Here is a 14049-nt window from a genome sequence, read left to right as displayed (position 1 = left end):
TAATAAATTATATGAAATTATCTTAAGTTATAACTTTATACCGTGGGAGGAATCTCTAATTGATTCGCCTGAATGATTTCTTTCATAAACCTCAATACAAAGTATCCGCAGTCTGAACTGTTACGCTGTAGCGGACACTACATAGAAAAACAAATAAGATTCTATATAAGTTGTCTTGTTTTACCAAGTAGCATAAATATTATAAGCAAATTTGTGAAAAGTAATGTACCTGCACTTCGATCCAGGTGATGTTGTTTGATTTAGTCCGGGATACCTGTGCGTCCCGTTGACTACGGAATACTTGTATTGATCTAATTAACAAATATATAAAAGCATATGTTTAGATCAATCCCACAAATAAGTAAATATATAAATATACACGAATATATATTTAGAACGATCCCACTTACAAATCAACGATTTCCTTCATGGCCGGATAATTGGTCCATTCACCCTTTACCGAATTCAGATAATACACGACTTCCCTTATCGGGTTGATAGCAAGCAGCAACCAGTGTGCTCTATAAATTAAAACAATAGGTTATATGAAAATATTGCTATACACTAAAGAAACAGAGATTAGATGAATAAAGAATGAGAAACTAACCCTACTGGTCGGGTATTATACGCCCAAAGATGCAGACATTCTGTATTGCCGGTGGACATGAATCTATCGACTAAGCGCTGTCTAACAGATTCCGGATCCGAAACAATTTCCATTCCGCTGCAATGGGCGGAAGACACGAACCGGAATCTGTTAGACAATGCAGTCCCGCGCAACACTCTGTCATACAACAACCTTAAATAAAAACATAATAAACATTAGATTCTTTTCATTGAAAAGTGTAAATAAATTATATTGTGGGACTAATTAAATAATATATCGGATGAGTGAATATTACCGGATGTATGAATGCATATTACTGACGCCTAGTTGATCTTGGTTAAAAATCTCTTGCAAGTCATCAATTGTAATATGTGACTTGAACTCAATACCGAAGACACTTTCATCCATATCGATTTCCCGTAAAGCACCATCCTTCATATCGGACATATCAACCATTGTTGCGAGTGTCGCCCGGTATCGAGGCACAAAAGCACCGCCTTTTCTTGCCGCTTGCTTCGGAGGACCACTGGGTGGTACACTACGAACCTGCTGCGTCACTTGTTGTGACTCCCGAGCGGATGCCTAAAAATCATATAAGTTAGGTAAAATATAAAATCATGCATATTTTGATTCAGATTATATATTAACACTTTAAATGTACCTCTTTTAGCGATGCAACAGACTCCTCCTCCTGTAAAATCCCTTTACCCTTAATTGCGGGTTTTATAGGAGCAGTCTAAAAATAAAATGTAAAACATAATTAATAAACGGTTTAGAATTGACATTCGAAAACTAAATGATTCATAATCGTTTTCAATTTACCTCATCACTAATGGTAATGAGCTCCGAGGGCCATGCAACAAACGATCCTATTGCATCTCGCAGCAATGTCGTCTCTGAGACCATGTCAGGTACCGGTAGAATCGCATCACGATCTAATACAACATCCACCGATACTTTCAGGTGTCCATCCGGGAGCGGTCTGTGGTGAAGTAAATCTCCCGAAGTGTTGTGCACTTTTCCCTTGCCAACTAGTCGATAATTCGGTTCCGATAAGTATAGTTGGCAAGATGAAATGCCCTAAACCAAAAGTAAATATAAAGTCATTATCATTAATAAAATAGAACAATTTAAAAGGAAAAAAAATTATAATTACCTCGGGAAATTTCCTTTGATAGTTGATACTAGCCTTATCACTAGTTTCTTTCACCGATGAAGTGTTGCACTTTTCTCTCATATACACTTCTTTATCTCTTTGCAATTCAGAGACTTGTGCTTGCAATTCCGCCAACTTTTGCAACACTTCTTCATTTGAAGGATTTCTTCTCCTAGGACTCTTGTAAAAAGAGGTTGGAGTCACACCATGACCCTTACCCCTCACCCGACCGGGATACTCGGGAGCATCTAGTACTCTACTAAGTACGCTCTCCTCACCGGTGGATGCCGATTGCGACAAGGTCTCCTGTAATTCATTTACATTTAAATAATTATTAGTGGAGATAAAAAGTCATTTATATATTAAAAAACATTTGATTTAATTAAAGACACAGTATTATACTTACACATTCAGTATAAACTCTCTGAACATCGGGATCGACAGCGTGATTCTTGCCCACACGAGCTTCCTTCCACAACACATGTACAGGAAGTGAAGCTTCCTCACTTTTACTCTCCTCCAACTATGCATTGACACAAACGATAAAATCGTCAATTAAAACATGCACATGTAGACAATTAATTAAATCGAATTTCTATTTACTTACAATTTTATCCTCTAAGCGTGCATATCCCAAACGCCCTTTTTTGTATGGATACGCGGGTTTGGATGCTCTCTCCCTATTCGTGGCACTCTTTTTCTGAAAAGCTTCATCTCTTTGCTTTACAAACTCAGCCCAATCTGCTTCATCAATGAAGGTCGCATACTTTGTTGGCCGTCCCGGTGCATCTTTAAGAAATTTTCCATCTTTATCCTTAAGATAGGTGTTTGTCAAAAAACTTTTCCACCCTCTATATCTCTTGCCGGCCAAACTAAGTATGTAGCTTTTACGTTCATCTGGTATCTCAAAAGTCCTCTGCAAAAAAACGTACGCATAGTGTGTTAGTATAAATAATTTAAACAATTTATCGTCAAGATAATAACAACAATTAACCATATATGATATATACCTGAAGCTCTTCCCAAATCGCTTGTTTTTTCTCCTCCAATTCTAAATTTTTCGTTTTCGATTTCCAGGTAGCTATGGAGACCGGAATATGCATACGGACAAGTGTACCAATATAACTTGTCAACTTTGCAGAATTAGGACCAATTGGTTGTTTATCAGAATTCCATTCCAATCGGTATACTAATCCTTGGTCTCTATGTCGTATGATACTCCTCATAATAGTGATGCCTCGTGCAACCTCTTTTGCTTCAGTATCAGGTGGAGCATTTGTATCCGAAGCAACTCTTTCTTGTGAGTTTTCTTGTAAGTTTTCAGGTGGGTTTTCAGGTGGAGCATCTCTATCTGAAGCCATTGAACCTGTATCAAACAAACTAAAGCACATTAGTACACTATTAATAAGCTAACAATCTATACAAGTCAAATGGAAGTCAAACCATGCATGTACAAGTAAATCGGAAACGAAATCGGTACAAATCAAAATAAGCGTAAAAAAGAAAGTTATCGGAATTGAACGAAATTTACATGGCTATGGTAAAACGTCGCCACGGACTCAAAAACAAAGTCGGTTTTCCGAAATTCAGACCCTAAGCCCGACTTTTGATTACGGGCAGAAGCAAAACCGATAAAAAAATAGTCCCGAAATGTAAAGATAAGTGCATGAGCAGCTCCGGAATCGTCAAAATAGTATAGTTACATGTAAAGAAGTCAACAAGCGGATACATGGTTCAAAAGTTATGTACAAAACGAGAATATGCACCAAATTGAATAAAACAAATTAGTCGGACTATGTATACTATTACCTTTATCACTAACGTCTCTTTCTTTTCTTGGTAGGTTTGTGTACTACGCGTCTCTTAACAATGCGGACGGTTGGATTGATCCAAATACCCTCATTATGATCATTTCTAATACAAGATTCATTCTCATTTTGATCGTTTCTTGTACAAGATTCAATGCCAACACCAATATCACCTTGATCTTCAATTTTTTCATCAACTATTTTGTTAGATAAAAGCACTATAGACCATTTCGTACTTGTCGGATCATTGACATAGAACACTTGTTTAGCTTGAGAGGCTAGAATGAAAGGCTCATCTTTGTACCCTACCCTATTGAGATCCACTTGCAAAAATCCTGACTTATCCATTCGTACGCCACTATTATTTTCAACCCACTTGCAACCAAATACAGGAATCTGAAACTTCGCGTAATCAAACACCAAAATGCGCTCGATAACCCCAAAATATGACAAATTTGCAAATTTCGGATTTAAGTCATTCGCACTTGATATGTGCATAGCTTCAGCTACCAAGGTAACACCACTATTTTGCATAGTACTTTTATCATCCTGTTCTTTGGTATAAAATGTGTATCCATTAATTGCGTATGCGCTATAAGAAAGTACAATTACAGATGGACCATAGGCTAAACATCTCAACCTTTCTGTTACTGAAGCAGGATCTGAACGATACTTTGAATAAATATGATCTCTAAACCACGGTATGAAACTTCGATTGTGCTCTCGTACTATCCAGTTCTCATTTCTATTTGGATTTAAATCTCGGAGAACAACTTTGTGCATTTCAACAAACGGCTCAACCTCAATCTCATTGTGCAGAACATACAAGTGCACTTGATCCCGTTCGACCATTGATACTGTCACAACTTTATTTCCAATTAGCCTTTTTCCTTCTTTTTTTTCGACAATATGAGATTTGGGGAGTCCAATTGATTGAACATTTGACAGATATTCAGTACAAAACTCAACCGCTTCTTCAGCAACGTATCGCTCGGCAATACAACCCTCCGGTCGACTTCTGTTTTTCACGTACCCTTTTAATATTTTCATATAACGTTCAGCAGGGTACATCCATCTCATATAAGCTGGTCCGCACAGTTGTGTCTCTTTCACAAGATGAACGACTAGATGAACCATTATGTCAAAAAACGAGGGAGGAAAATACATTTCAAGATCACATAAAGTAACAACTATCTCATTTTGCAATGTTGGTAAGATCGCGGGATCGACCACCTTACTGCAAATAGACCTGAAGAAGAAACACAGCTTAGTTATTGCGCTTCTTACTTTTTCTGGCAGAATAGAACGTATACCTATTGGTAAAAAATGTTCCATTATAACATGGCAATCATGCGTCTTCAAAATCTTTAACTTGAGGTCTTTCATGGACACAAGTCTTCTAATATCTGAAGAGTAGCCTTCTGGAACTTTTACTTCACTGAGGAACTTACACAATGTTTTCTTCTCCTTTCTAGATAGAGTGTAAACAGCAGGTGGCAGATATGTTCGTCTTCCTTTCGTCACGGGCCCCAATTCAGTTCTCATCCCCATGTTTACCATGTCATTCCTTATGTTAACGCCATCCTTAGACTTTCCTTGTATATTGAGTAGCGTACCTATAACGCTGTCAAATACATTTTTTTCAATATGCATAACATCCAGGAAATGTCTTACGTACAACGACTTCCAATATGGAAGTTCAAAGAAAATTGACTTCTTCTTCCACCCACCCTTGACAATTGAATGTGCAAAAGGCTTGCCAAACTGAGTGCTCACATCTTTCACCTTTTCAAAAATTTGATCACCTGACAAAAAAGGCGGGGCTGTACGATGTTCGGCCTCTCCATTGAATGCTTTTCTCCACCCACGGTAGTGATGATTAGAATTTAAGAATCTACGATGGCCGAGAAAGACATTCTTCTGACAAAGCGCCAATCGTGTCGTATCGGTTTCATCTTCACAAACAGGACACGCCTTTTGACCCTTGTTGCTGTACCCGGATAGATTTCCGTATGCTGGAAAATCATTAATTGTTCCAAACAACATCGCCCTCAAGTTGAAACTTTCTTTCCTATACCCATCGTAAACCTCCACACCTCTCTCCCACAAAAACTTTAAATCTTCGATTAAGGGTGCCAAGTATACGTCTATGTCATTCCCTGGTTGTTTAGGCCCAGAAATTAGCATAGATAACATCATGTACTTACGCTTCATACATAGCCACGGAGGTAAGTTATAAATCATAAGAATCACAGGCCATGTGCTATGCGAGATACTTTGAATACCATGCGGGTTCATTCCATCAGTAGACAATGACAACCGAAGGTTTCTTGCTTCTTTTCCAAATTCAGGATATTCAGTATCAACTTTACTCCATTGTGGTGAGTCTGCCGGATGTCGCAACTTTCCATCAATAATTCTTTCATCTGCATGCCAAGTCAAGTGTCTTGAATCGGTCTCACTACGATACATGCGTCTAAATCTCGGAATTATAGGAAAATACCATAAGACTTTAGCAGGAGACAACTTTTTCTTATATCGAGGGGCACCACATTTAGGACACTCATTCAACGCTGCATACTCGTTTCGAAACAAAACGCAATCGTTTGGACATGCGTGTATCTTATCATAGCTCATTCCAATAGAAGACAACATCTTTTTGGCTTCGTACGTTCGATTGGGAAGAACATTATCCTCTGGTAGCATATCTTTCATAAGGGCTAATAACTCTGTGAAACTTTTATCCGACCATCCATTGTCCGCCTTTAAGTTGTACAACTTTAACACCGCAGACAATCTTGTGAATTTTGAACAACCATCATACAACGGTTTCTCTGCATCGCTTACCAACCTCTCAAACATTTTGGGACAATCCGCTAGATCTTCTTCCAGCGCTTCTGCAATCTCTTCGACTCGATCACAATCGTATGTGTCTGTGCAATCGTCGTTTGAAGCATACTTCCTATTACACCTCGACCCAGCATTCCCGGTACTTTTCTCACCATGCATTGTCCAACATGTATAACTTCTATCAATTCCAAACCGTAGTAAATGAGATCCCAACTGATTCCCGTCAACCTTACCCCCGGCATAACAGCAACCCAAGCAAGGACACGGCATTCGAAGCGGGTCTTTGGAGTTCGCAACCGCAAACTCAACAAATTCCCATACCCCTTTCTCGTACTCTTTCGACAATCGGTTTGAATTCATCCATGTCTTATCCATGTCTTAATTAAGCTAAACAACAACGGTCAAACTTCCACTCTTCACAAGTAACCCCTATGGCGAATTCAATTCACAAAGTTAGTAAGTACCTCCTATATTAACTCTCTAAACACATAAAACTAATGTGTTTCTGTCAAAACGCAAAGTATAAACGGAATGAATCCGAAGCAATAAAACGTAACATATATAATCACACAATTTCAAACAAATTCATCATAATACCAGTAATTTGAGAAAGAAATTTACCTCGGATGTTACCGAACTCAAGAAAACGCCAAACGTCGAACTAGGCTGGGAAACGATCAAACTTTCACTATACACAAGTTACCCCTATAGCAAATTCACAAAGTTAGTAACCACCAAGACAAAATCGATTGAACAAAGGAAATCAACAATAGTTTGATGTGTGTACATACTCCTAAATATGTAGTACCAGAGTCAATGATACGAGCTCCAAAGAGATCCAAAGTTATCAATCCAGTCAGACCTATACAAGAAATTCAATTCAATGTATGATTATAATAAGAATGGGTGAATAGCTCATGATGCAGTTAATTAAATACACCACTACTAACACTACTAACACAAGACACACGATGCAGTTAATTAAATACACCACTACTAACACGAAGCTATAAAACTTTTTGCTCAAAAGCAAACCTTATGAATCATCCTTGTCTATATACATTAACTCACTCTTGTTTCATTCTTTACCTTCTCTCTTCCTCATTAATTCAACTCTCATAAGGTATATATTATTACTATTATTATATATTATTTATTATTTAATTTCTCTATGTGCTGTCATTCTCATACTTTACAGTACTTGGCATCCTTGAACAAGCCAATTTATTGTACAATATATATATACCATCACTCTCAATCTCATACACACACAACATATATATCATAGAGTTATTATATATAAATAAAAGTATATAATATATATTTTAAAGTAGAAACCAGAGACAAAGATTTGAAGATGGCACAAAGATTTGGTTAACTCAATTCTAATAGAAAAGTCTCATTCTAATACATTAATAAGCTACACTTGTGATACTATTGTTTGATGAAATGCCAAAATTTTGTGATACTCATGGTGCAAGTTTAGCCGTACTATGTTACTATTGTTTGATGAAATGCCAAAATTTTGTGATAAACAGTGGCAAGTCTATTTTGTATTCAGTAACTTCAGAATTTTATCAACACTACAGCCAAAAAACCATGGATTTTTGAATCATGAAAAGCGGAAGTAAATCAACTTAGAATTTAAAAATACCTACTAAGGATTGTGGCATTTCATCAATTATCAACTCAAATCATTTCTTTCAGGCATTTCATCAAACAAGTTGCAGGCAGAAGTTCAATCTTTGATACCAAATAAAATTTTCACTGAAAATTAAACCTAAAACTCACCGGCGGTGGATAAAACGAGTGACGGAGGAGAAGCCGACGGAGGGACGCCGACGGTGGTTGCCGATGGTGGTGGACGGAAGGGTTTCGCGTGCAGTGAGGGTTTGTGGATGAAGAACAGTGGTGGACGGAAGGGTTCTGCAGAAAACGAAAGAGAGAAATGAGAAACAGTAACGCGTGTTTTGGTTTTTAATTTTTAGTAATAAAGGCTACTAAAGCGCTTCTGAAAAGCGCTCTCATAGCCTGGTCTATACCAGCGCTTTTGACAAAAAGCGCTCTCATTAAACACCCCTACCAGAGCGCTTTTGAAAAGCGCTTTCGTTCCCCCCACGTTCCCCCCACCTACCAGAGCGCTTTTGTAAAGCGCTTTCGTACCCCCCACCTACCAGAGCGCTTTTGAAAAGCGCTCTCACAACCCCCCCCCTACCAGAGCGCTTCTTAAAAGCGCTTTCATACCCCCCCACTATTAGAGCGCTTTTTTAGCGTGTTTTTTAATTTTGTCTTTAGCGAAGCCTATGCCAGCGCTTTTCCTAAAAGCGCTTTCGTAGGGGTGCTGCTAAAAGCCAAATTTGGCGTAGTGGTTCTCATGGTCGCTTAACCATATCTCTGCCTGTCACAGATATAGAAATTAAGTTGACCAAGCTAAACATTATAAACTGTGACACTAAGGAACATAACAATAAAACACACACATGAGGAATTTTTTTTAATTATGTCTAATAGCTGGGGTAAGAATCAACCTGCTTTGATACCAACTATAACACTCCGATTAATATTCATCTTGATTAATACGATTCAAAGCATTGTAAATTGGTATTGGCTACAATCATAAGCATCTTAATGACATCAAATACGATATATAGTATTATGTAGGTAACGTAGTCCATGCAATAATTTTTCTTATTATTATTATTATAAGAATGAAAAATGATAATTTTAATAAATTATTGGTGAGGGAGAGAGGAAAATTATTTATATAGGTACTTGAGATTATGCGCAAACAAAATGAGTAAAAATGATGTTTGACTCGAGTCAGGAACATTTGTTGATTTGATTCAAGTGAAAAGATAGATTGGAACAACATCAACATAAAAGAAGTGACCCATTTTTTTGTGATTCGAGTCAAGTTAAAATTGTGATTCAAATCATGAAGTGTCATGATTCGAATCAAGTAGAAACTGTGATTCGAGTCAAGTTATACAAAGCCAAATAGAAAATGAGTGATTCTAGTCATCTATAAGTTACAATTCGAATCAAATCAGCAGTGGTTAAATGAAGCTTGTGTTATTTGAATCATGTGTAAATTGTGAATCAAGTCATAGTGTTGCATGATATGACTCAAGTGTAAATTGTAATTTGAATCACAGACACAATATTATCATGTTTTCCCATATTAGATTTTCCCTACATAACTTGAACAAAATTCAAATTTGGTTCTTGTCCCATTAACTCGACCAATTTGGTTCTTGTCACATATTCATAGTAAATACTTTGAATAAAAAATAAACCTAGGTTTCAACAACTCATATTTAATACTACGAAAACATGGAAGTGTGTTTAGAAAATATCTCTTGTTTTAAGTCATCTTCCTTCTTAGATGATTAATCCTCTTCCCTAGATTTGTTCTTGAGAGTGTCTAATAAACGTAAGAACTTTTAGTACTTTGAACCCTCGAACCCCGTTATAGAAGAAAACTAAAGTTTGTGGCTAAATTTCAACCAAACAACAAACAAGGATACAAGAATGAATCTTCCTTCCAAACGATGGATAGACGCAGTTAGTCTTATTTTTACAAGAATACGGGAGCGGTAAGTCTTCAAGCTTAACAACAAAATTTTACACGGGCTGATCTTGAATGTGGGACAACTTTAAACACTGTGATGAGCTCACGAACTGTATCTTTATTTTATACCGAGCTGACCAAAAGCCTAGTAGATTTCAACAATAGAATTATCTTAAACTACACCTTGGTTTTATACCGACATAATAAAAACCTGTAAGATTTTAATACTAGACTGGGTTGATCCTTAGAATCAAACAGGTGACTTAAAATCTAAGGTTATGTTTGATTCTCTTTTTAAAGAGAATTTCTTTACCCACCTCCCTATGGGGGTCACCCCAGCGAAAACCCCATTTTACCCCGCTTCGGAAATGCATTTCCGAAATATTTTTTTTATAATTTTTTCCAGAGTTCGGAAGTGCATTTCCGAAAAAATCCCAAAAATTGGGATTTTGACTAATTCGGAGATGCATCTCCGAAACAACAAAAAAATCTTTAAAAAATCCCAAAAATTAATTTTAGGATATTAATTAATTCACATATCATAAATTTGATATAATTTATGAGTAATGAATAATAATAATTATATATTTTGATATAATTTATGAGTTATGAATAATAGTTATTATATATTTCTATCCTAATTCATATTTTAAAATTTAAAATAATTTTAATTAAAATAATTTCACTTACAAAATAAGTTATAATTTTTTAATTATATATTTATAATAATTGTTATATATTTATTAAAAAAATTAAAAAAATGAGTGTTTTAATTTATATATTTATAAAAATTATCATATATTTATATATTTATATATTTATATAATAATTATAAAAATTAAAATAATGAGTGTATTAATTTATAATAATTATTATATATTTATATATTTATATAATAATTATTATATATTTATATATATATATTATATATTTATATATTTCACTTACAAAATTAATATTTATGATTATATATTTATATATTTCTATTCTGATTCATAATTAAAAATGAGTTATAATTTTTTATTTAGTTTAAAAAAATTAAAAAAAGATTTTGTCTTAATTTTATTTAATGAATAAATTTTATATTTAATTTTATATAATTTAAAATTTACATATGAAATTAAGATGTTTTTGATTTATATAAGTTATTAGTAAAATAATTTTTAACTTTAAAATTGTTTAGGAACTTTTGATTCAACTTGATTTTATTGATTCACCTTCATTTTATTGATTCACTTTCATTTTATACCTATTAATTGTATTGATTCGCCTTGATTTTAATTTTTTAATAATTATTGAATTCTTTCGGAAATGCATCTCCGAAAACTCAAAAAAGGGGGTGTTTTCGGAAATTCATCTCCGAAAACACCTTTTTTTCGTGTTTTCGGAAGTGCATTTCCGAAAACACATTTTTTTTCAATAAAAGTACGTTTTCGGAAATGTATTTCCTAAACAAGGGGTATTTTAGTAAATTCGTCAGAGGGGACTAAGAAGGTTAGGAGGTGGGTAAATAAATTCTCCTTTTTAAAAGCTAATTTAGTTTTAAAAATTTAAATAAAAAGAATTTTGGGTATATGATTTTGTTAAATAGTTTTGAAAAATTGTTTGCAATTTTGTTGTTCTTAAAACTAAAATACTGAAAGATAAAAAATAAGTTTTTATTTTCAATTTTTCTTTTAATTTTGGAAAACGCCAGATTTCATTAATAGCATAAACGTAATATATGTCAATTTAAAATAATAAAAACATATACATGTAGTTGATTTAATGTGGAAAGAATAACAAGATTTTGAATGTATTGCTTTATTATTATTATTTATAAAAAGATTTTAATGACTTTGATTTTTTTTTAATAAGCAATGGAATTAAAGGGAGCAAAAGGGATGCTCCGCCCCGAAACATAACGGAAAGCTCCTACATCTCAAAGCACGAGAGCGGAAGAATATTCCAACTATAAAAATTACAAAAGATCACCATCTTATAGAAGAAACAAAGTCAACTCCAAGAAGTGTAAACTATCTCTGACATACACTCAATGAAACTAAAAGATTCTTCTTTAAAAATGACAGCATTGCGCTTGAGCCATAAGCTCCAAACCATAGCAAGTCAAACAACCGCCGCTATCGACCTCTTGGTCAAGCAATTAAAGCTAGAACAATTGTTGAAGAAATCCATGAACTCCTCTAGAGACGAGACATCACTAACACCTAGCCACATAAACACCCTTCGCCAAATACGTAAAGTAACTTCGCAAGATCTAAACAAGTGCGATAAAGATTCTTCCTCCGATAAGGAAAGAACACAAATAGAAGCATTACCCTCTACCAAAATACCCCTTCTCACTAAATGATCTCTTGTAGCAATTCTATTGTGAATAAATCTCCAACCAAAGAATAGGATTTTCCGACAGAACATTGATCTTCCAAATATGGGATAAAGCCATTACCTTGTTGTGATTCAAAGGCGGTCCCGAAAGTTTGGCTTTGAAACGGTCATAGCAAGATTTAACCGAGAAGATCCCATCCAAATTCGGACTCCACGAGAAGCTAACTTCTTCATTATTCTTCACTGAATACTAGCTGCCAGCGCATGGACACGGGCCACCACAGGCTTCCCGACAGTAGCAGACTCGCTCCCAGCCGCAAACAGCTTATCCACCTTCCAATTCCAGCAACCTCCAACAAAAGTACCTGCACTATTAATAGCATCCAAATAATTTCCATCCAATAAGAAAAGATCGAGAAAAGCTTCCATCAAAGGTTTTTGTCCCGTCCAAGACGCGTACCACAAGGGAGTGTTAGCCCCATTTCCAACTCTACAATTAATTGCTCCCGCGATGTGATTAAAAATAAGATTCTCATAATTATCCGAAATGATTATATCTATCCACCAAATAGAGTCTTTCTTATCCACCACCGACACATCCCCTATCAAAACTTTCAACTTCGTATTTCCATATCTTGCCTCTAGAATATCATGTCAAACCGCCTCCTTGTTCGTAAGAATTCTCCACTTTAATTTACTAAGCAAAGCCACATTCATTATTTCCACATTTTTAACTCCCAAACCTCCTTCTTCCCGGGACTTACACACTGTATCCCAACACACCCAATTAATCGATTTTTTTAGATAGGCTCCACTCCAAAGAAACTTGCTCTGTATTGATCTAACCTCGTTCAAAACCTTCTTAGGGGCCTTGTAAAAGGAAAGCGAATAAATCGGAAATGCATTAAGAACCGAGTTAATCAACACCACTCTTCCCACCATACTAAGATGCAAGCCTCTCCAAACGGACAATCTTTTTCTTAACATCATTATAAGATCTTTCCACATTGAAAGCTTCCTAGGATTATCACCGACCCTCACTCCAATGAATTTGAGAGGTAAGGACCCCACTTTACAAGATAGAAAATTAGAAGTGGCTTCCAAGTACTAATCACCCACATTAATCCCATAGATATTACTCTTATGAAAATTAATCCTAGAACCCGACATCAACTCAAAACCTTTAAGAATAGATTTCATACTCCATAAGTTTGCGGTATCTCCATCGGCTATGATTATTGTGTCGTCCACAAATTGTAACAAATCCACCTCTTTTTCACCTTTGATCTTAAAACCACGAAATTTACCTATCTCTTTTGATTTCTTCAATAAGACCATGAGTACCTCCATGACTAAAACGAACACAGAAGGTGACAAAGGATCTCCTTGCCGAAGACCTTTCTCCACAACAAAGTCCTTAGTGGCACTACCATTTACAAGAACCGACATCGTGTTGGTAAAAATACAACTATCCATCCATCTCATCCAACGATCACCAAACCCCATTCTTTTTAATGACTTTGAATAGTTTTTTCTTTTATTAATATTATTATCTCTTTTCGTTTATTCTAATAATAATCTTTCATTTTTTATGACAAAAATGATTTTTATATTTGGTTAAAAAATAAAAAAGTTATAATAATAAGAAAAAATCATTATTTATTTTATAAGTATTTTAAGCAATTAAACTTCAAGTCCTGAGAATTAAGATTTGTTTGATAAAAATAGCGGA

At 35.2% G+C, this 14049-nt stretch overlaps 1 protein-coding gene across 1 annotated transcript; it reads right to left on the bottom strand.

Annotated features, from left to right (window-relative positions):
- Positions 1-12557: 12557 nt before the first annotated feature.
- On the bottom strand, positions 12558-13766 carry LOC131605957 (uncharacterized). Its single transcript, XM_058878244.1, has 3 exons — positions 13481-13766; positions 13061-13387; positions 12558-12958 (listed from the first exon to the last, which is right to left on the bottom strand). The coding sequence occupies exons 1-3, from the start codon at positions 13764-13766 to the stop codon at positions 12558-12560; spliced, it is 1014 nt and encodes a 337-aa protein (XP_058734227.1).
- Between the last annotated feature and the right edge of the window lie 283 nt (positions 13767-14049).

This window comes from Vicia villosa, linkage group LG5 (genome assembly GCF_029867415.1).
Source record: "Vicia villosa cultivar HV-30 ecotype Madison, WI linkage group LG5, Vvil1.0, whole genome shotgun sequence".
Lineage (NCBI taxonomy): Eukaryota > Viridiplantae > Streptophyta > Magnoliopsida > Fabales > Fabaceae > Vicia > Vicia villosa.
The sequence above is the reverse complement of the archived record's forward strand: the minus strand, read 5'-3'. Positions and strand labels throughout refer to the sequence as shown.